This window comes from Martes martes (assembly GCF_963455335.1).
Source record: "Martes martes genome assembly, chromosome: 12".
Taxonomy (NCBI): Eukaryota; Metazoa; Chordata; class Mammalia; order Carnivora; family Mustelidae; genus Martes; species Martes martes.
In genome coordinates, this window is record NC_137900.1 from 19,760,845 (window position 1) to 19,784,337 (window position 23,493).

General features: G+C 43.6%; 1 protein-coding gene across 3 annotated transcripts in view; it reads left to right on the top strand.

Moving 5' to 3' along the window:
* The first annotated feature begins 3,674 nt into the window (after positions 1–3,674).
* Positions 3,675–23,493, top strand: part of TLE4 (TLE family member 4, transcriptional corepressor) — a 142,893-nt gene continuing 123,074 nt past the window's right edge. For all 3 annotated transcript variants that reach the window (XM_080820800.1, XM_080820801.1, XM_080820802.1), the window contains exons 1-4: positions 3,675–4,562; positions 5,434–5,531; positions 6,622–6,685; positions 7,867–7,911. In XM_080820800.1, coding sequence (XP_080676926.1) covers positions 4,518–4,562; positions 5,434–5,531; positions 6,622–6,685; positions 7,867–7,911 — 252 coding nt within the window. In that variant the 5' untranslated portion in view covers positions 3,675–4,517. The remainder of the gene's footprint in view (positions 4,563–5,433; positions 5,532–6,621; positions 6,686–7,866; positions 7,912–23,493) is intronic.

Genomic DNA, 23,493 nt, shown 5'->3' on the forward strand with positions numbered 1-23,493 from the left:
ACAGCTTGGCTCAATAGTCTGTGAAAAGTGTAAAAAGAGAGGCTCCTGGGTGGCTCAGTGGGTTAAAGCCTATGCCTTCGGCTCAGGTCATGATCCCAGGGTCCTGGGATTGAGCCCCACATCAGGCTCTCTGCTCAGCAGGGAGTCTGCTTCCCTTCCTCTCTCTCTGCCTGCCTCTCTGCCTACTTGTGATCTCTGTCTGTCAAATAAATAAATAAAATCTTAAAAAAAAAGAAAGAAAGAAAGAAAGAAAGAAAAATGTAAAAAGGGAACCACAGGGGTACCTGGCTGGCTCAGTTGGAAGAGCATGTGACTCTTGATCTCCAGGTGGTGAGTTCGAGCCCCACGTTGGGTGTAGGGATTGCTACAAACAAACAGTCAAACAAACAAACTTGAAAAGACAGAAAAGCAGGAGCAGAGAGTAGAAGAGACAAAAGCAGCTATTTGTCCCATCCGCTGTCTATGTTCTTCTGGGACACTGGTGGCTTCATTTGGCATCTTTCTGAGACCTCACTGTCATGTAGATCTGCCAAATGAGCAAAGTGTGAAACACATTCAAGGGCAGTATTTCAAAACTGGACTTAATAAAAAGTAAAGAAACATTCTGATTTCTTGTTACTTTTCTATTGACACAAACTATTGAAAGAGTTTAGGAGAGTGGTTCCTGTCATTAGTTATTTGAGATTTCCTAACAGAGCAGTTTCCGTTTGGTCCACTAACCCTTTGAAATAGCTCTTCAGGTTCTATTACTAGGATTCTCATTCCCTGTCCTGGGATATAACTGCATAGAATCTCAATAAATATGGTCTAAATGATACAGAACCTTTTATACTGACACAACATGGTGTTTGCTCATGAATGCCATCAGCAGGTATTTACTGAGCACCAACTATGTGCCAGACATCATTCTCAGCATCTGGAGTGTGGCGGTGAAAATAATCAAGTTCCAGTTCTTATGGAACTTTTGTTAACATTCTGGCAAGAACAGATAACATGGAACTTCCTACAGAGGCACCGTGGGTGATTTAACGAACTATTGAAAAGCTCCACTGGGAGAAAATAACCAACCCTAGAATAAAATGTGATTGTTGCTGGTGTTCTTAGAAAATTCACTTTCCTAGTGTAGAAATTGTATCACTCAAGTCTTCTAATTTTTGGTTTTCAGGGATGTTTCAAAAACAGTGCTGTCCGGGACACTTGGGTGGCTCAGTCATTACGTGTCTGCCTTCAGCTCAGGTCATGATCTCAGGGTTCTAGGATTGAATCCCATATAAGGCTCCCTGCTCAGGGGAAGCCTGCTTCTCCCCCTCCCACTCTCCCTGGTTGTGTTCCCCACCCCTCTGTCTCTCTTCTCTGTCAAATAAATAAATTAAATCTTTAAAAAACAACAACAACGAAAACAGTGCTGTCCAATGGAAATATGTGAGCAACATCAAGTAATTTAAACCTTCCTAATATCTGGGTTTAAAAAATTAAAAACAAACAAAAAAATAATTTTAGTAACATATTTTGTTTAAACAATTATATTCAAAATATTAGAATTTCACCATGTAATCATGATAAAATTATTGAGCTATTTCATGTTCCTTTTTTTTGTTGTTGTATTAGCTCTTCAAAATCAGTGTGTATGTGTTCTTACGGCACATCTCATTTTGGACTGGGCACACGGGACAGAGGAGGTTCAGAAAACTGTCCAGAGTTCTCCATCCTTATCTGGGGATGGAGATGGTATTTGCTGAATCAAATTGCTGAAAGTATCTGGGGATGGAGTTCACATTGTGAAGACCATCACAGCATTCCTTTGCACTGGCCCTCCCACAGTGCCCAGCACAGGGAGAAACCCATAGAATGTGTTAGGTTGGACATTAAGTCATTGATTTGTCCACTGAGGCTTGGAATATCACTAAGAAGATTGGTTTTCCACTAACGGTGAAGCATCTCTGCCAATGCCACAAGTTAGAGTAGGCAAATGACACTGAGAAGTAAACGTCCAAAGCAGACCCTTAAATTCGTCGTCAACTTGGCTTTTTCTGAATTCCTCCACGCCCCCGAAGGCTAGAGGCTCACTAGGAAAGGCTACCAGCCACAGCGACTCCCCTTAAACCAGGGAGCTACCCCTAGCTGGATGAAGCGTAAAGGCGAAGGCACTCTCTGCCCCGGGACCATCCTTTCTGCCCACGGAGTCTGTTCCCACCTCCTTAGCCCCTTCCCTAAAAACGCCTCTCCCCCCCCCCCCCCATTTTCCCGAAATTTGTCCCTTTGGAGGCCGACCCGCCCTATCTCGTGGCCCGCGTGGCCCGGCCCGTTTCAGCCGCGTCAAACTTGACTTGCTCCTCCGAAGAGCAGGAAAAAGAGGGACAGTCTTGTTTCTGATCCGGGGGAAAGAAGCATCTCAGGGACGCAGCGGGGTGTGCCTGCGCCAGGTACCTCGTTGACACTGTCCTAGTGCAGGACTGCGGAATGCGGGTGGTCCCCTTCGACAAAATTTCTTTGGGAATCGGGTGACCCCTGTTCCCGGGCCTCCAGCCCCACCCCGAGACTCCACGGTTACGCCCCCGCAACCCCCAAGGGGAGCGACTTGGGGTGCTTCCTCTCATAGCTCCTTGGGGAAACCGGCCCCACTTCGGGGTTAAATGGCAATCACAGACCTCTCGGGGCTCGGAGGGGCGCCCTCCCCACCCGCGCCCCTGGCCCCCTGCCCCGGTAAGCGTCTCGCAGCTCAGTCTCCTGCTCTAAACAAGAACAGGGGCTCGAGTCCGCGTTCACACGGAAAATTATGCCGGCTCCAGCGGCGCGTAAAATTGATGTGAACCGAACGGAGTGGGATCGGCGTGATCCTCCCTCTCTTGTCTCAACAGGGGTTTCGGCGCGTTACACAAGGCCGAGCTTGTCTCTTTAAGGAGACATTGGACCCTAATTAGTCCGCATTCCTAGCGCGGCCGAGGACCAAGGGGCCGAGGGTGTTTGGGTTGGAGGGGGGCGGGAGGGAAGACGAGACTCGGAAGGAGATCTTCTGACCAACCTCGAGTCTTACCGCCCCCACCACCCTCTTTATTTTACCGCCGCCACCGCCACCAACACCCAGTTCTAAAGATGCAGCCAGGGCAGCAGCAACAGCAGCAGCAGCAGCCGCCGCCGCCGCCACCGCTTCTCCCAGGCCCACGTTACTTTGATTGACAGCTGAACAAATGTTTCCCCGGTTCGAACGCTCGCGCTAAGGAACGTCAGCCAAGACTAAGCTCCGCCTTGGGCGGGCCATCTCCGCTCCGCCTCCGCTAACCCCATCTCGTTCCGTTCATTGGTCCGAACCGCGGACTACGCCCGGCCCCCACGTGGGCTACAGCCCGGCCAGCTCCTCCCCTCTGGCTCGCCATTTGTCAGCAGTGAAATGATGGGCAGTAACACAGAACGGCGATTAATGTTCAGCCATCTCTGATTGGTTGCTGGAGACACCTACTGCGCCGAGGGTGGGCGGGGCGTTAGGAGAGCGCCCCAGAGCGGTCGCGTGGCGGGCCGGTGATTGTAGTCAATCTGGCCGAATCCTCGACCACAGTCGCAGGGGGTGGACTACATCTCCCGGGATGCTCCGCGGTCTCTCCGCGGACGGTTGTGAATATGTATCAGAATGTTAATGATTAGCTGCTGCTAAATTTGGTCAAAGAAGTCACCTACACAGAGCGTGTTGTTAGAGCTGTTCTGAGCGGGTGTTTGGGCTGTTGGCTGCTTGCTTCCCCCTCTCTCACACACTTGTATATTATTTTGAGGTGGTGTTCGCAGAGTTTGAAAGGAGAGAGAATTAAAAAAAAAAGCGGCAAGCGTTTCACTCTTATTTTTATAATCCCCTTCAATTTGGGGTTAAAAAAAAGACAAGAAAACAGGAAGGAAGAAAAATAAGGAAATGAGATGTGGTAAAAGAAGCTAAAAGGTGCCTTTTTAAAAGATCGTTGCTGTGAAGTGAAAAAAATCTCCAGAGAAACCAAAAAGCACCGCCGAGACCTCTTCCGAACCAAAGGAGTTTGTGTTTGCTTTTAGGAAAGAAGAGAGAGATCATTCATTCGGAGGAATAACAACCAATTAAAAGACAAATAAAAAAAAAGTTTGGAGTGGGACGAGCGAGCGGGCGGGCGGCGCTGCCGGCGGGCGCTGGTGCGCGGAGCTCGCACTTTTCCCGGCCCGGGGGAGCGGCGCGGTAGCGGCGCTGGGCTCGGCGGGCGCGCCTCGGCGGAGCGAACGTCGGAGCGTTGCCGCGGGAGACGCGCGCCGGACAATGCCCGCGGCGGGCCAGTGACGCCCGCGAGGAATGCCGAGCGGCCCGGCCGCCGGCACCCAGCAGCCGCCGCCGCCGCGCGTTCCTGCCGCCCGCGTCACGCGAGACCCGGCGGGGGCCGGGACCGCCCGAGCCGCCCCTCGGACCCGGCCGGCCGCCTCCGCCGCCGCCTCCTCCACCTCCTTCTCGGGGCCATTAAAGCCAATGAGCCGCGCGCCTCTGCCCAGCGCAGCCAACTAAATCGGTTTGGATGATTCGCGACCTGAGCAAGATGTACCCGCAGACCAGACACCCGGTGAGTGCGGGCGGCGGGGCGCGAGCTCGCCGAGCGCGGGGGGATTCCCCGCTTCGCCCCCTGCGCGCCGAGTTGTGTCTGGGGCCGAAGGGGCGGGGAGGGCGGCTCGCGCCCCGGGGCCCGCTCGGGGAGCTGCCTGTCGTCACCCCCCCACCCCCCGGCGCGGTGGCACTCTCGGAGGGGGTGCGGAGAGGCAATTGAGTTGTAGCCATTTTCTTATTGTTGTCTTTGAAGCCCCTGGAAGCCGCGCGGAGCCGTTCGCCGTCCCCGCGCCGCGACTCCTCGGGGCGGGGGGGTCGGCGAGCGATGGAGGCGGCGCGACTCCGCGCCGGGGCGGGGAGGGCGCCCTCGGCGGCGGCGCGGCTAGTCCGGCTTGCGGCTCGGGAGTCGGGGCGCCGGCCCCTCGCGCCGAGGGTCCCGGGGACGCGCGAGCGAGCCCGCCGGCCGGCCGCGAAGGGTGGCGGCCGCGTCCCCCCCTCCCCCGACCTGACCGCGGCCAGACGCCATGGCGCGAGTCCCCCCGACGGGCCAGTTTCGATTCCGGGTGGGGTGGGAGTGGGCGCGGCGCGCCGGTCCCCGGTCGCCCGCGGTTGGCGAGGGAGCGGAGCGGGGTCTCGAACCCGCAGGGTCCGGGGCAGGCCAGAGCACGCGGGGGCCCGGGGCCAGCCAGAAACCAGCCCCTGTCGGCTGTGTGGCGAGGCCGGGAGGGGGGGTGGGGGGGCGCTAGATGAGAGTTTTAATCGCTCTTTGCCTGCCTGCACGGTGACCCCCTCCACCCCCCTCCCCCGCTAGCGCCGCGTGGTATGTTTTCTCCATCTCCCTGCCTTGCCTGTGATGTGGGCTAATTAAATATTTTATTGTTGTTCTTTAGGCACCGCATCAGCCTGCTCAACCCTTTAAATTTACAATTTCCGAGTCCTGTGATCGGATTAAGGAAGAGTTTCAGTTTTTACAGGCTCAATACCACAGGTAACGATATTGACTTTAGCTGATCCTCCTGTTTGCTTAGCTCTTGTCTCCCCCCACCCCATACACACACAGACACCCCCTCCCCTTTTTTTTTGGCCTCCACAAAGGTGATATTACCATTTTTATTTGTGGGCAGAAAGGGCAACTCAAGGCCTCTTTTATTCAGGCAGGTGTAAAGAAATTAAGCATTCTTTCCTTCTCCAGTAAATAAATAAAAAGGAGGCAGAACAATCGAAACTGGGGAGACTTGGAAAATGCTGAGGCCAAACTTTCGATATTGATTTATTGGGGCCAGGAGAATGGAAGGTTGGGAAGATTCTGGGGCCTTTTGACTTCCTTGGTTCTTTATTACTCCGGGCTTGATTCCTTCTCACTTTTTTCTGCCATTCCACTGAAATACCGTGAGCTGAGAGCCCTGGGAAGTCACAAGTGAGCGATTTCATTACTTTTATGCTGAAAAAATGTTTTCTTCTTAGAGGCAATCGTTAGACTTAGAGTGCCTTTGAAATATTTTTCTTTTCGTTGGCTTTCTAATGACGTGTAATTCTTATTTCATAAATGCAAGAACCAAGACGAGCCACTGAACCTGATCCATACTTTGCCCCTGGGTGGTGGTATTCAACTTGTCTCTGTTTTGGAGGCAACAAATAAGACATCATTCATAAGACATGATTGATTCATATTTTCATTAATCTCTTTGTGGAACATTAAAAAAAAACTCCCTTGTGACATTTTGGGGGACTTAAATTTGCGCTTGGGTATGTACACATTGATGTTTATTTTTGTTTTCTTCTTTCATTAAATGAATTTAGTGAATGTTCATTTCTGGATGCTGCTCCGGAATTAAATTGTCTAGAGGATTTTTTTCTTAAACAAAAACCCCACATTTGATCCTCATTGAAAGGGCAAGTCCAGGCTGGTTCCATTTACCCCTTTCTCTCCCACCACTTTTTCAGTAATGAGGGTGCTATTTAAGATCGTTGATTTGGCATTTTGTAGGTGATGATTTAGAGGAGGGAATGTCTATTTACATTTGAAGAATGTAAGTCAAGGTCTGCATTGTACTTAGATTTCATTATGTCTTGAACAGCCTGAAGCTGGAATGTGAGAAACTCGCCAGTGAGAAGACCGAGATGCAGCGGCATTATGTCATGGTAAGAAAACTGTGTCACAGATTCAAAGTGCCTATTAGTTTAGGATACCAAAAGCAAGGATCTGTTCAGATTGCTGGAGGCTGCAAGGATAGATCCCCGTCACAGCGTGCCAGTGCAGTTGGGGTTGTGGGAATGTGATCATTAGCAGCCTGTAATTCCAGGATGTTATAACTTGTCTCTGACAACCAGCTTTGATTTGAATTTTCAAAAAGTTCAGCTGCGTGGGGTATAATCCTCTGTGCTTTGTTTTTATAGACTGGAGGGGAAAAAAAGACCCTCATTTATGTTTTGTCGAGAGTCACAAGCAAAATGTTTTTGCGTTAGTGGTTTTCCTTATTGTTTTACTGCTGTTGTTCCAAACAGTCTTACCAGTTTTCCTATATACAGTTTGACTTTTAAGGGTTTCATTTCTTTTAGATAATAACGATGGATATCAAAAGACACCAGATACCTTTTCACATTTTTCCCGCTTTTTATGTTACGTGTGTATGTATTTGCATGTGTTTTGTGTGTTTTCAGTTTCTGTGGTGTTACATTGGTTTGAAGCGTGTTGTCATCTCCTGTATAACCGATTTGTTCTGCCAGAATTTCTGTAATGACAGTTACGCTACACATCCAAAAAAAAAAAAAAAATCAGCTCTGTTTTTTCAGAAGTCTTACCAAGCATGTTTTTATGCTTGTTCATAAAGGCTCCAGAGTAACTCATTCATTTCCTATCAAGCCTTTTTCCTTTGAATGTATGAACATGAGCAATACACTAAAAATGAGAAACGGAACTCTGAAATAGCATCACCTTTCTGAACAGTTCTTTCAAAGCATCAGCATTTGTATGAGACACTCGCCATTAACTTGCCCGCTGTGCCTAGGAATTTGAGTCCATATGGTACTAAATTTTCATCAGGTCTTAACTGATTCATCTGCTTGTGATGTATAAAGACAACTGGATATTTTAAGAACGCTATGTGTGAAGTTGATTTTCTTAGTTTTGTGAGTTCTCTTAGAGTGTGTCTTAGGGTGGCTGCTAGTTTATTAAGTTAAGTGTTCCTCCTTAGTGTAGGTATTGTGGCTATTTTGCTTTAGGTGAGGCTTTTATGTTTGTTTTAAACATACTTGGGGCATTTGAAACAAACTAGGGAGACTGATGAAAGGCACGAAATTAATTGCTTTCCCTTCTTTGACAGTATTATGAGATGTCCTATGGGTTGAATATAGAAATGCACAAGCAGGTAAGTTACTTCTTTATAACCATTTGAAATGATAATACTGTGCACTTTAGAAAGAAAATTGTATATTTTGCAATTTTATTCTGCATGTTTTTGTGACTTCCTGTATTTTGAAAGACTACTCAAGGGAATACTATCTTTTCAGGTGTGGTTTCCCATCCTTTTTGCATTTTGTCCTGAGTTTAATCATTTAAAAACGTGACGTAAAATGTCTGAATGCGTATTAAATTTTGTCCACTTTCAAAAGCAGGATGCTAAATTTTTTAAAATGTCTTGTTTTTCTTTTGAAAGAGTTAATTTATGTATTTTGGGCATTGCAAACCTGTCGTGGGAGAGGGCTTTTCTTAGAAAATACAAAGAAGAGGAACTGTAAATTGTGTGGAACCTTCCTTGGCTTGGTGTGAAAGAATGGATAGAGGGTGAGCTGGGAGGATCACAATGAAATCTGTGTAGCTACAAAAGAAATTGATGTAAAATAAAATCCTGGTACCAGTCCCCTGAGGCTCCTTATTTGGGTCTTAACCAGGAACTGTAACTGTACTTCCAAAATTTGTACAGGGTAAATTGAGCTTGATAGGAGGGTGTGATAGTGCTCAGCACTGGGCCTTCACATCTAGTTAACTAGTTCAGCCAAAAGAAAAAGACAAAACAAAACAAGAAGATAATGATTAGTCGGAAAGTGTTGAGAGGTATGACTCAAACAGCCTTTTTTTTTTCCTTTAAGAAACTGAGTAAAATGGGGTTTGGTTTAAATTTTCTACATAGAAAAGGAGCAGATATATAAAAAATATTGCTTGGCAATAATATTCTGTTTTTAATGACCTTCTAGTGAAACTGTTTCAGGTCTGTCTCATCAACTATTTCACAATAGGTGTGTATGTATTTACCTGCTGGGAAAAGATGAGGGAAAACTTAATGCTTTTCATTTCTTATTTATACTCGTGGTAGATATGATTACTCTCTAAGTTTAAAACATATAAAATAATCACATATTATTAGGCCTTTAGTACTTATGGATTCCTTTCTGATATACTTAATTACCACATTCTTGTAGATAGTAGATCTTTCAGAGATGACTGGTAGACAGGAAAAGGCATTGGAGAAAACAGTATTTGAAAACAGAAAGTTGGAAAAAAAGATGAGTTGTCATTTATGCTGAGGATCTTTTATTTCAGATACTCTTTTTACTTCATAAGCTATTTAATTATGTCAATATTAACATTATAGTATAGTTTGCTGCACATTAAAATTAAGTGCTTATTTTAGCATCTTTGCCATTTCTGTTTAGATTCATAATGTAAGTATCTCCTGCTTAACAGAAACCCGTCAAGCTTATGTATGGACTCCCCTTAGCTCTGCCTTACAGGAATAAATTACATAAGAGATATAGTTTGTTAATATGCTCATTACATGGCATTTTAGGTCTGGATCTTGTACATGTGTTTCTTTCTTTCTTTTTTTTTTGTCCTCACCCCACCATCCAAGATTAATTAGTGTCTTTTTCAAGATTGTGCCAGATGATTAATGTTCTTTTATTTTTCCTCCTGTATCTTATTTACCATAACACTTACTTTCCAGATCTCTTTATACAATTTGCAGTTTTGAGAGACACAGAGCTTGTATTTGATTGTATGCATTTCTTTGCGGGGGGGTGATGTGTGCGATCCCTTAATTTTACACATTTTGTACCTCTGTAATTCTGTCATCCACTTGTCCAGGTGGCCTCAAATGCCATCCATTTAAAATTGAGAATAGAGTACATTTTCCCTTTTTTTTTCTTGCTTTTAAATTCAATCATATCAAGAATCCTGAGGGCAGTTTATCACATTATGAAATACAGACAGCCCTGCAAACCACCTACTTATTATATTTTCTTTCTTTCCCCCCTTAAGCACAGAGGCATATCTGTCTTTATTTGTTTTCGTAGGCAGACAGCCTTGGTTCCTCTTGGCCTCTCTTCCAGATGCACTCACTGGATACCCTCGTAATGGAAAGCAGCAATAATGCAGGGAAGTTGCCCTGCGGCATAATTGGGCCTAGTTCTCAAGATCGGGTTAGGCTTATTCACTTATTAGATTTGTGTCTCTGAAGGGTTCAAGAGTAGGAGTCCCCGGAGTCCTTGGAAGTACCCTAGTAATTGGTGGCCCTGATATTCGAAACCTTTGTGTATTTTTTGGTTAACGCTCCTGTTCTTCTTGGCTGCTGCCAACCACAGAGTATTTATTTTTAGAGAAATTTTTCATTGGAACAGAAAATGATGGCTGTGATGGAGTCATGACTCTGTGACTTAGCAGACTGATAAAAGGATAAAAGCACAGAGCAGGGACAGAACAGGGTTGGGGGTCTGGTATTATGGGCCCTCCCTTTTCTGTATGATGTTCATCGTCAGTCACCCTGTGTTGATTCTGATAGAGAACTATAGAGTGAAATCTATGGGGAATTTGTCATTCTGAAATGAAAGCTAATGTAATTAGTACCAATTAAAGTACATTTAGTAAATTGGATTTAATCTTAATTAAGCCTGCATAATGTTGCCAATTTTTAACAATTATGTTTGAGAACATAATTAATTTAAATTTTGGTAACTGAGTAAATAGCATTAGTCTGGTAGAATTAGTTGATTTTTTTTTTTTTTTAAAGGGGAACTCAGTGACATGACATGGAATTAGAGCATAAAATATGAATCTAATTTCTGGTACTCTTTAGAGGGATCGATAGAACTGAGCAGAGGAAGCTGGGAAAAAAAAAAGAAACAGAAAAGTTAGAATGGACTGTTCTAGGCCATAATGTGAATTTATGTTTCACCACTGTCTTTAGTTCCAACATGAACATGAAGATGACAAATGGGACATGGTTAGAAATGACACATGTTTTATTGTGATGTCTTCATATTGGAATTTTTTAAAATGGAAGAACGTTGGCGTTTATTCCCTAAAAATTTCCCTAAGTGTGGGGGTTTTTTGTATTCTTTTTGTTGTTGCTGTTGTTCTGGATGGACCAGTTGGCCCATGGTTTAGTTGTTACTTTTTTTGCTGATTGTTCCTCTTTATAAATACAGTGTGGCTTCTAAATGGGTCAGTGGCCATGGGCAGAACAGGGTGATGCGTTTACTTGATAACATTGCTAAATACTGCTCGTTCCCATCCTTCACCTATAACACTGTAATTAAAGAAGACCTCCCTGATTTAATCTGACAGCAGCAGTTACCACTTTAGAAAGCGAATATTGGATATAGATTAGGAACAGTGGGTATGTGAGTTCCACCTATAGGAAGTCTAAATGGAAATGAATATACCGCATTTTGAGAATGTCTCGGGACTTTCTCGTAGTCAATATTCTGTAGTCTGAAGGTCGTTTTTGCTTCTAAAAAAAATTGAGCTTAGTATTTGAATTTTAGAATTTGGAACTTTTGGAAACCTACAACATTTAGAACCTAAAAGAAGTGAACACTGCACATTTGTATATACATGTCTATGTGTTTGGGGCCACGCATGTGTGTATATATATATGTGTATGTATGCATGCATGTGTGTATATGTATGTGTGTATAGATACATAATTGTTATTATTTTTTAATCAGAGCAGGAAAACTCCTGTTTCACTGCAAGCCATGTAAATTTTATTACAAGACTTGGGCCACAACCATTTGAGTGCTCCTAAAATATTAATTGAATAGAAATGAAAGGGCCTTGCCAACTGATAGGATATCATAATCATAGCCTCTCTGGTCGATGGTAAATGATGATAAATGACATTAGGAACCTTTTAGCAAACTGTAATAACTACAAGGAGGGAAGCAGTATGGATTTGCATTATATCTGATACCCTCTAGTACCAAGTGGATTGCCAATACTGCTTGTTTAGCATTTTCTAAGGGCAATAGGATATTGATTTCTGACTTACAAGGAACAGCTCTATTTTCACCATTGAAAAGTATTGCAGGTTGTTAAGAAGAAATTGACTTGAAGAGGCCGACTGCTGCCCATCATGGAGCAAATAAAGCAAAACTGCCGAAGCATGGTGGAGCAGCGAGACGGGCCCTCAGCAATTTGTTGCTATTAATTTACCATGCTCGACAGCAAATCAATCGGCATCTACTTCATCTGCTGGAGAAAATGCTGTCCAGGGCAGATAAAAGGCTCGGCATGGTACAGAGAATAGACTGGATTGGCCAAAAGGAGGCTGCAGTTAATGTGTAAATAAGTGAAATGAAGGCCACTGTTGCAGAGGAAGCTGTTGTTAATTAGGTTGGTGCTTTTTTAGCAAACTATTTTAGAAAGTAGCCTAGGATTTGAAGAGTAAAAAGAGATTTATTGAGGTTGAAGTGATATATGACTGGCATGACATTCCAGCCTTGAGTGGACTTGGGTGCACTAAAGGTGCAGTAAATTTATTTGGGGACAGAGCTTGCAGTGGAAGTCCATTTGTTTAAAGTTCCGTTTTGATCAGATTTCCTCTAAGAAAACTAATTAAAAAAAAAAGACACATTACTAGTGTCTTGCACATCTCCTGTCTTAGACTATAGGCGCTTGGATTTGGAGGATTAGGTGCAGAGAGTAGGTGTTCGGGACTGTGTGTTGTATTCTCATACAGTGACTGATTATTTTTTTCAGCAATGGATGATTGAATTCTTGTATGGCAATGAAACTGAGCGATTACCAAAGGTGGGATGTTATAGCCGAAAGGAATAAACCAATGAAAATTTTACCTGACAGGATTTTCTTTGGTTTTATAAACATGAGGGAATAGTCTAGGGGTGGTGAACAGAGGGTTTACACTGCTGCACTGGAAAATCTCAAAGGGATTACAAGTGAAATTTTGATGACTGTGCAAAAACCCTCCAGGTGCAATTAGAAGAGGGTGGGGGAGGGGCTTCTTGGGCTTTTGCTTGTGTTTTTCATTGAGGCTTAAAGCCACCTCTTCTATTTTAGGACTACTTATCCTTCAGTAGTACTTCACAATTAATATTAACCAAACAGGTTATTGGTGGTGGTTTTTTACCCCTGGCCTGTCTGATCTGGACATTTTGGGGTAGGGACCCAGCCTCAGTCCTATTTAGTAAATCTAGATAATATGTAGATTTTAAGTTATGTTTTTCCCAAAACTCTTGAGAGGATCTAGTATTAGGACAGTTGATACCAAGTTGGCAGTGCCTTGAGCAGGACCCAGTGAGCTGTCATTTTCCTTGTCACAGGGCTTTCATGAGAAGCAGATCTGTGAGGAGGAAATTTAACCTGTCAGGGTATGTGCATAATTAGTGTTTTCTGGATGGCGTGGGTTTCCCCTTTTTCTCTTCTCACATGTCGAGTTCTGAATTTTCTTTTTTTGAGTTCTCATAGAGTATCTGAAGATTGTTCACCTGAAGCAGTGATCGTTGAGTGGAATTGGAAATTCCTTGCAGTGGAAGTGAATGTTATTATATATCTGGCATGTGCTTACCGCTTATCTGGGCACACTGCCAAAATTCTTTAATTCTCACAATGATCCTAAGAAAGGGATTATGTCCAATCAAAGGGTGATTAAACAGGATCAGATCTGCACCAGGTGATATAGTTATTAGGTAGTGGATTCAGGATTCAGATGAATTTACCTGGGAGGATGTCTCTTGGGAGACAGGTCTGTCCTGGGTTGGAGATTCAGGCCCCAGTTTGTTCCAGGAATGGAGCGCCCTTGGGAGGCTGGGATAGGCCTGGGGTTTGTCATGAAGTCACTGAACTTCGGGCTCATACCCAGAATCCCTGGAGTGTCCTTCAGATTGCTTTCAGTGGGTGACAAGATGAGGGTCGCTTTCACGTGGAGTCTCCCACAGGTGGGGCGAGGAGAACTGCCTGCTTATGAAGACTGAGTTTGCCTCCTCCCTGGGCAACCTGTTTTTCATTTGTTTATAAACTTGTTCTTCCATTTAACTTTTATCTTTTCCTTGTGGCTTCTAAAACTATGCCTGAAGACAACGGGCTGTTTGTTAATCACCGTCTTGTGGGTTTTTGAAGGGGAAAACAGGGAGGGGAAAATGTGATGTTTTGTGGCCTCTTTGTAGTTCAGAAAGAGGTTCTTAGATGCAGGAAATCACACACAACTCAAACTTAAATGAAGGCAAATATTTTGCTTTTACTAATAAAAGGTTTTCTTTGCAGCTTTCAAACAAAAGGGTATTTCCTTCTCAGTGCCCCTTAATCCATACTGGATATTGTTTTTATCTTCTGGGCGAAGTTCTTTGTATCTTAAGTAATAATACCTTTGAGCTGGGTTGGACTGTCTTGTATCTTTAGGCGCTGCTGCAGCCTTAGTGAAGTCTGGAGATCGGCCTGGCAAAGACTGTTGTTCTCACATTCATTTCCCCTTTTCTCTCCTAGAATTTTACTTTTTTTTTCCTTTTTGTACAATAGAATAGGTAAAGTCCACTGAGAATGAAATGTTTAAAATGTGCACTTAGGAGTTACATGTGTGTGTCTGTGTGTGTGTGTTTAATGAGGACATTTTTACTACCTCTGATATGACTGGATAGTCTGATTTATTGCTTCAGGAGAGCAGTAATAGGTTTGATGGTGACGGAGCGAGTAGAGGGGATGTGATTTTTTTTAGAAGGTGCTTTCCCTTGATCCCCTTTCACATCTCCTCTTAAAAAACCCTAGCACTCCAGGGAGGGTGGCACTGCAGTGGTCTTGTGACTCAGTTACCACTTGCACAAGCTGCGCTATTGGAGAAAAGCCCGAGACAGTGTATCTGGGGGAGGGGCAGCTGAGTGTTTGCACCGACAGTGGCAGCGTGTGAGGCTCAGGACCTGACTCGTTCCCCGCTAAGTGTACTGCAAACAGAATGCATGAAATTAATACTACTCTACATTAAGCGGAAAGGGCTTCAGAAGTTTTAGTGAAGACCAGAAGTCAGGGTTGTTTTGACTTAGCCTTAGTAACAGCTGTCAGTGGTCATTGCTGTACGTCTGGAAAGAGGGATTTAGCCCGCATTCATCAGCGCAGATCTATACACCTTCTCTGCTTTCATTGGAAGTGACCCAGTGTTTACGCCAGGCTCATGCTATTTCTCTACCAACGGGGCCAAAACTTTGCTCAGAGCTTCATTGTGTAACCCGTGCTCTCGCCAGGGTATGGAGGGAGGGCAAGGTGCGGCTTTTCTTAGCTGGACTGTCGGAGAAGCAGAAGAGAAACGTTCCTGGACGCCCCTCAGGTCCTCGGTCTTCCGGTCCGTTGTGTCACTTCGTCGTTATTTTCGAGGATTCTGTGCACAGGTGCTTCAGGATTTGTGCTGTAAAGGGAGCTTCTGCGTTTCGTGGCAAGCCGGGGTGGCTGCTGTCCTGGCGCGGAGCCTGGCCGCGGGGGGACACCCCAGATCCCAGCCGGGGCCTGGCGCTTGCCGGAGCGAGGGCAGCAAGCCGTGGAGGAAACGAAGAGGGGTATCTGCTTCCTGATTTCTTAGCAAGCTCATTCCACCGACTGTTACTCTCATTAGGATACTGTTACTTTCTGACCGCGTTTTCTGCTTCTCTAGGCTTGTGGATTATTTTGGTTAAGGAGTTTGAAAATACAAGGAAATAAAACCGGAAAGAATAGTAATTGTAGAAATTATGAGCACGAGTACCCTGTAACACCCTCTCTTTACACAGAGCTTAAGGATTTTATATGTTCTCCTTAATCTTCCTGCTGTTCCTGTAAAGCAAGTAGCAAGCTTTGGATCCATGTATTTATTTAAATAGCTTCTGTCAGCGGAGTACTCCACAGTTTGCCAAGCGGTGTCATTCCAGTGGCCTCCTCGAACAGATGACACTGAGGCTTAAGGGCTTAAGAGACTAGCCCAGTGTCACAGTACAGGAGGATCAGCGCGCGGGCGGGGAGCCTAGGGTTCACACAGGTCGGTGAACACGCCCGAGGTCGCATAGCGAGAGAGTCGCTGGCAGAAAAGGAAGTAGCCTTCTTGACTTGCCTTCCAGGGCTCCCTTCGCTGACCGTGCTGTTTCCAGACAGCGAGTAGTGTGCTTGTTCCTGCGATGTTCTTGGCTGTATGCGATGTGAGGAGCCTGGCGATGCCGTTGGCAGTCCAGTGGGTGTTACAGTGTCCTGGTGAGCTAGAGATCTGATCTGGGTGTTTGTGTGTGAGTACAGAGTCTTCCTCTTTTCCTCTCTACCCTTCCAGTGCTTGGGCCCTGCCCAAGGGGAGGCTTAGCATCCACAAACGAAAACCCAAAGCCTAGATCCACTTTTAGCAAAGTGCCTAATAAAACTGGCTTTTCCTGTGTTCCTAGAGTATGCCCTGCGAACACTATACTAGGTACAACCTTCTTCCTCGCCAGTCTCCCCTACCCCCCTAGAATGTAAGCTTAATGGGAACGGGGTGTCTCTTTTCCATGCGGTCCCTGGTACTGAGAACTGTGCCTGTCACACAAAAGGTGCCCTGGAAATAACCTGGTGAGGGGAGGAGACTCACAGATCGAGCTAGCCAAGAATATGTGTGACTTAATATTTTCAAGGGCTACTACTTAGGTTGTAAGATAACAAAAATGGAGTTCCCAAGCCTAGTTAGGCCTGTGGTGCCTACTTGTTAAGTTTGTGGGAAAAGTGACAGATGGAAAGGGAAGTAAAAGTGACTTGAGTTCGGTGTGCCTTTCGGGAATGAGCTAGGATAGAATAGAACACATGTATTTGAGCGTGTGGAATCTGCCTTTTTAAAGATGAAAACATGAACGCTTCCTAACTGAATTTAAAATTCAGTTTGAACATCACCGTATCACTAGTCACTGTTTATCTGAAGAGTTCTTTCACTGCTAATAAGTCTGCGCACATGTGGTTTGAGTGAGTGTGGGGAGAGCCCGATCTTAACACACTGTCGTGTGCTTAGCTGACTACCTTCCAGATCAGTAGAAGTGCAAGTGTCTAGTGCTTTTCAAGGGACAAGGAACTTTAAAGACCTCTTAGTTTTTTATTAGTGGAGATGGTATAGTGTTATCGAAAAAGTAATAATCATAACAGTAAGTGATTTTTAGAGAGCTTATCATGAGGGTGATAGTACACTTAATCTCACAATAACCTTACGAGATTATAGTATATAATTATTTCCATTTTCTCTATGAAGAGGAGGCCTAGATACAGAAATTAAATAACATCATGAAATAGGTCCTTGGTTTGACTCTGTTTTTAGATTATTGGTGTAGTAGTAGATATTTCTGCCGTGTTCCAAATGCTATGTTTGGGATACTCTATGACCAACATATACCCTAATGTCTCCCCTCAAATACTTGACTGAGTCCAGGGATTCTGATTCTAGTTCTGGCCTTGCTAGTGACCAGCTTTGTAATACTGCTGAGTACTTGAGCTTCTCAGGACTATACTTTTCTCAGCTTCAATTAGAGTATAAATGACCGTCCAGATCCCTGTTAGCTGCTCTGGTCTAAAATGGCCCTTTGGTTTTGGTTTGTTATTTTCTGTGACCAGCTGACTAGAAATTGAGACTTACTATCATTTCTTTTTAGTCTTAGGAAGTCTCTTTAAACAACTCTTCTCAGAGATTGCTTGCTTGCTTGCTTGCTTGCTTTCAGTCCAAAATTAACCCAATGAAGCTAGGAGTAGAAATGGATATTTAAGTTTATATAGTACTTTATATTTTACAAGGTGCTTTCTCATCCATTATTTAAGTCACAGTAATGTTGCTAAAGCATTTTCCCTATCTTGGGGAGGAATAAAATAAGATCTAGATGTTAAATGATTAAATCCCATGGTTAATTAGTAAATGGTTCAGAATTCACTGATTTATGTAGTATCACTATGACAGGTGATATAAAAATATGTAATACCAGTGTTTCTTTAAAGTCATCTGTTTTTATGCCTTTATTTTGGCATATATATTAGAAAACTTAACCATATAACTTGTGAAATGTATAATTTATATTGGGATCCAATAATTTTCTACTAGTGTGTTAGGAGGTATGTAGTAGTTTGTTAACTACTTATTACTTGTTATTTACTTGTTACGTAATTAGCTCCTGGGATTTGTTACCCCTCCAGAATCCATAGTAGATGTCAGCTTCTTTAGCTGAAGTTTATCTCAGGGCACTCAGGGTATAAAACATGTCTGTAAACTGGCTTACAACGAACTTGAGATCTTGAGTCCTTGGGTTTCTTGCACTGTCCCATCCGGGATCCTTTATTTCGGGAAGGGTTTGCACTTCTCCGCTTGGTTTATGGTAAGTTAATCATAAGCAAATAAAAGGGGACAATGGTTAATCTTGGCCGTTTTGAGTTGATGAATCAAAAACATAGTGAAGTGTCCTGTACTAAGGCATAAACTCCGAAAAGGAAGAATGTGTTTTGTTACTTCTGTACCCCTAGCACCTGAAACAGTTCCTGGAACATAGTAGAAGAAATGAATGTGTGCATGCTGAATAACTAAAGGAAGGGTATCATTTTTCCATTTTATTGCCTTTCTTATATTTGAGTGTCAATCACCTATGTATCAGTTTTGTTTCTGAGCTCTTAGGACTCTCTCTGCTTTGTGCTGAGCGAAAAAAGCCCTAAATAGGCAATAAGGGGTTAGGTGTTCTCATTGCAGTTTTGCCATAGGTCCTTGAGTTGGTGATGGGCTATTTTAAAATGTAGGGTTTGGATTAATTACCAGACGATGATTTATTTCTAAGGTATCTTTTAGCTCTAACATCATATGATTTAAAAATCACCAGCATTAGCAAAAGGTTCATTTTTAATTTCATTGCTTCACATTAGAGACATGCCATTTAAGTTGAGGTTTAGAATCAATTTTATGTAAGAGGAAATTATGTATATATTGCATGTATATATGCATACATACCTGACTGTGAGCAGTATTAGACTATTGGAGTCAGCTGATAGAAAAATCCTAATGTTGCCAGTATTTTGCAACCTAGAACCATGTTCTCTGTTGTTTCTTCCATAGCTACGGCTGCATCTTGCAAGTCCTTCTCTAGGCTAAGAGCTCATCAGTGACTAAATGGAGTTACAGATTTTTCCTTTGTGTGTATGGCAAGTTTTGATGATAATAATAAGTTAATATTTATTAAGCACCTCCTGTGTACCAGGTGATGCAGTAAGTCCTTCAGATGTGTTAATTTGTTTAATGGGTAATACTTGAGGAGAAGGGATCTGGTTGTCCTCACCATGTTAGAAGAAACTAACTTCAAGAGCAGCTAAGAAATTTGCCAGGGTTTTATAGTTAGTATGTTGCAGAGTGGGAATTCAAGCCTGGACAGTCTGGCTTTGGAGTCTCTGTTCTTGAACCAGGGGTGATACCTGCCTCCCAAGTGACCATTTCAATATGGTAAGCGTTTTTTGTTTTGTTTTTATTTTTAAAATGTACGTTAGTACTAGTCTGCTGCTACGTTCTGTACACAGGGAGCTTAAGTGTTAAAAATAATAGTGAGTCCTTTTGGGTATGTATTTGTATCAGAAAAGTGCCTTTTGAATTCTCAGATCAGTAAGTTCTTTGCCCCCTAGTCCTTGTTGGAAAGCGTGGTGTTGGGGCGAAGCAGGCTCCTTATTAACCAGAGCCACGTTTTCTGCCAGCTGCCATCCCCTCCATGGGCAGTGTGGCTCCGGCCCTGCTTCCCTTCCATGGGCAGTCCAGTTCTGGCTCTACACTTCTTCAGCGATATGCAGTGGAAGGAACACCTTTTTTTTTTTTTTTTTTTTTAATGAGTAATAATACCTGTGGTCTCCAGATTGAGTTTCTAATACACAAAACAATTCCTTTTTGTTTTTGTTTTTGTTTGCTTCAGGACTTTCTACTACTGTAACTGTTGAGTAGAAACGTGGATTGGGGGTAGTTTTTCAGCCAAGGCTACAGGGCCCTGCACAAGACCTTCATTTGGTTTAGTTACTCAGGTCGAAGAAAAAAATACTATTTTTTTTTTTTTTTAAATGAACAAGTGCACTGAGTTAGTGAACCAATATGTTCATCTTTATTGAAGATATTCATTGCTGGCTCCTGGTCTGATGACCACAGCCAGTGGGTATTTTTGTACTTCTGACTAGGAAATCTCTAGAACAGCATAGTACCTTTTATAACCACATGAGAGTGTCCAGAGAACTAAAAAACTGCTTGCTTAGGGGTAAAAATGGGATGAGGGTCATTGGCTGGGTTTTAAAGGATCCTTGAACATGGTCCTTGACTTCTTTGCAAAATTGTATGCCTTTTTCTATGGAAAAGGAGTCCGTAAGCACTCACTGATCCCATGAGGAAACCAGGACCCAGATGAAAGAGTTTGAGAACTGCTTCTAGAGCAGTGCTCTCAAACTGGGGCAGTTGCTTTCTCCCAAGGACAGTTTTGGCAGTGTCTGCAGGTATTTCTGGTTGCCACAACTTGGAGGTGCTACTGATGTGGAATTTGTAGAGCCCAAGAGTCCACCTTCCCTGGCTTCTCTAGTTAATTCTGTCAATTTGAGAGGACATGTCAAGTCATGCTTGTCTTTTTAGGTTTTCTGGTAATGCTAGGAAGAGTGAGGTTGGTGGTAGTGGGTTATTTCAAGTTCTAAATGGGGATATTACATGGTCTCCTGCAGTCATTTCTCCCTTTCTTCCCTCCCTCCCTTCTTCCTTTCCTTTCTCCTTCCTTCCTTCCACCTCTTCCCTTCCTTCCTCCCTTCCTCCTTCCTTCCCTTCCTCCCTTCCTTCCTTCCTTCCTTCCTTTCTTCTTTTCTGAAGGGAGATTTTTTTTCATTGAAACTGTTGGACTAGTGGAAGTTTTCTTGGCCTTAAGTGGGGCCTGTTTCTCCTGGCTACTCATTGAGGGTCCCAGAATTAGTCTTAGTTCTCTTGTAGGGAACAGTTGGTCCTTCATCAGCTTTCATTTGTCCATGCTGAACATAGTTGGTCATTTCAGCCATTGTCATGGACACTCACCTGGTTAGTACCAAGATGTGTATGATAGACAGGACCACTTGAGATCTGAACATCATACCTTGGCCTGATCTGCCCCAGTTGAGGGATCAGGGCAGTTCTGTCTTTTCACTTGGTCTCTTGCTGAGGCCAGAGTGCATTGTGCTTGTTTTTGTCTCGTCCTGGTCACATTGTAATAAACAAAATGGAACCCTGACTCTTGAGTTTTCTCAGTAGCCTGTGGGTCTAGAACATGGATTTATTTTATTTTTGAATGCATGGGCACTGATCCATGAACCTGAGTTTTACTTGGACTTACTTTTTCCCCCCTCTATATTCCATTGAGCTGTACTATGAATGTGGGTGACTGTTTTAAAAGCTTTTGATTTTTTGGGATATAGAATTGTTTTGGAGTGTGGCTTATTACCTCAAAGTACATCCATGTTGGTTAACCTCAAAAAATATTACAGTTAACCTAAAGTGGCCAATAAAAAACATGGTGGCAATTCCACGGTTACTTGCTTGAATATATTTTTGGCTAACTTGGGGTGGACAGAATGCTTGTTTGGGCTTCTTAATGGAAAAATTGTGTCCTGCAAAATTCCAGAATGCCCTTCTTAGGCTTTCACCTTTATGTAGGTTCCAGGAATGTGGAGGTGATAGTTTGGCAGCTCGGCCTCCTTTTGAGTCTTTCCTTACATTTATGAGGTGACAGATTTAGGAGAGGCTGGGTCAGGCATAGTATATTTATGTACAAAAACCTGACTTTTTAATATGGCTACTTGTTTCCAAATGCTTGATGTGGTTGGCCGAGGAAGATGGCTCGAAGTTTGGACCTATTTTAACCAGATTCTAAGCAAAACTGATAGGATTTTCTTATAATCTAAGCAAGAATTCAGGATATTTTGCATCAATTTTGCATGCATATAGAGAAAATTCTGGTAAGATCTTTGTTGCATTTGGGTTGTGAGATGGTTTTCATGCCAGCGTCGCATGCTTAGATTGATACATCATCCCACATTTTTTCCTTGATTCAGGAATATTTTGGAGGTACCGGCAGGTTTGGTTTTAGACCATCACAATAAAGCAAATATTGCAATAAGCCAAGTCAGATGAATTTTTTGGTTTCCCAGTGCCTATAAAAATTATGTTTACACTATACTGTAGTCTACTAAAAGTGTGCAGTAGCATTTAAAAAATGCTTAAAAAAAAACAATGCACATTAAAAAACACTCTTGGCTAAAAAAAATGCTAGCCATTATCTGAGCTTTCAGCAAGTCTTAATCACTGATCATAGATCACCATAATAGGATAATAATGAAAAGGTGTGAAATACTGGGAGAATTACCAAAATGTGACACAGAGACGTAAAACGAGCAAATGCTGTTGGAAAATGGCGCTGAAGGATTTTCTTGATGTTGGATTGCCACAAACTCTCAACTTGTAAAAAAAAAAAAAATGCAGTATCTGTGAAGCACAGTAAAGTGAAGTGTAATAAAACAAGGGAGGCCTGTATTTGATTCTCCGGTTTGGGGCATGCTTTTGCCACGTTTGCTTGAGGCTCACCCCAAAACTATCTATCTAAATAGATACTAAAGAGATAGGAAATACTTAGCTTCTCAAAATGAAGTATCTAATACGGGACCTACAGTGATCAAGAAGATTATAATACCTAAACCTGACCAAGAACTTAATCCTCCTGAGGTTGTTTTAGTTTTCCTACATTGAGAGAGTTCCTTGGTGAAGAGAAGGTAGTGCTGGAGACCTCTGATGTAAGGCAGAGGCAGAGATGGCTTTGAATTCTTTAAGCAAATGCTGATTGCTCTCACACTACCTGTAGGGCACACTTTGAGGTCTAGGAAGTTAGAAGAGGTGATAGGCTTCCTCTGTGGAAATTCTAGTCTTTTTATGGGATTTGGACCAGTGTAAACAAAACAAGGTATTGTGTGTAGATGGCACTGTGACATGGAAGAGGGAAGTCAGGAGGGGATTAAGGATGCTATTGCCAAGATAGATGCAGGGGCATTTTAGTGGGACATAAAGAGGAGGGGGTCACTTGGGAAGAAAGGAAAGGGGATAATTCCAAGTGAGAGCCACATAGATGGGTAAGAGCTGTGTATATTCAGGCTCTTGTTAACATTTACAGCTTGATCGGGATAGGGGAAAGGATGGTTGGGAAGGCAGGTTTGGGATTCATTTATAGAAGGCCTTGAATGCTAGTATAGTATGTGGGCTATTGAAGTAAAGCAAGAAGATTAATCAGACGGTAGTGAAAGGACATGTCTGCTTTGCAATTGCCTTATTCTCAGCAGCTAGCATGGGTCATGACAGCAGATGTTCAGTGAATGTTGGCTGAAATGATCTGGGTGAAGAGAGACAGGACTGGAGAGGGACAGGGTTGAGGAAGCATGTGGGACTCGCAAGGAGGAACCCAAATGATCCAGCAGTTCATTGGATGAGGGGTGTGTAAATGCATAGCAAAGAGTTCCTAAGACATTGACCCCTGTAGCCTGGCAGAATCCTGGTACCGCTGATAGAAAAGGAAACCTTGGAAGGGGGAACTTGCTCTTGATTATGCTGGGCGTGAGCTACCTAGGGAGGAGGGAGTGATAGAAGGAAGAGGAGGAAAGAAAAGTAAATTTGTTGCTTCTCCTTCTTTCTTGCCCTCATATCCGTATCTTCCCTTCATCTCCTGCCAAATCTGTACTCCTGCCAAGAGCCTCAAGGATT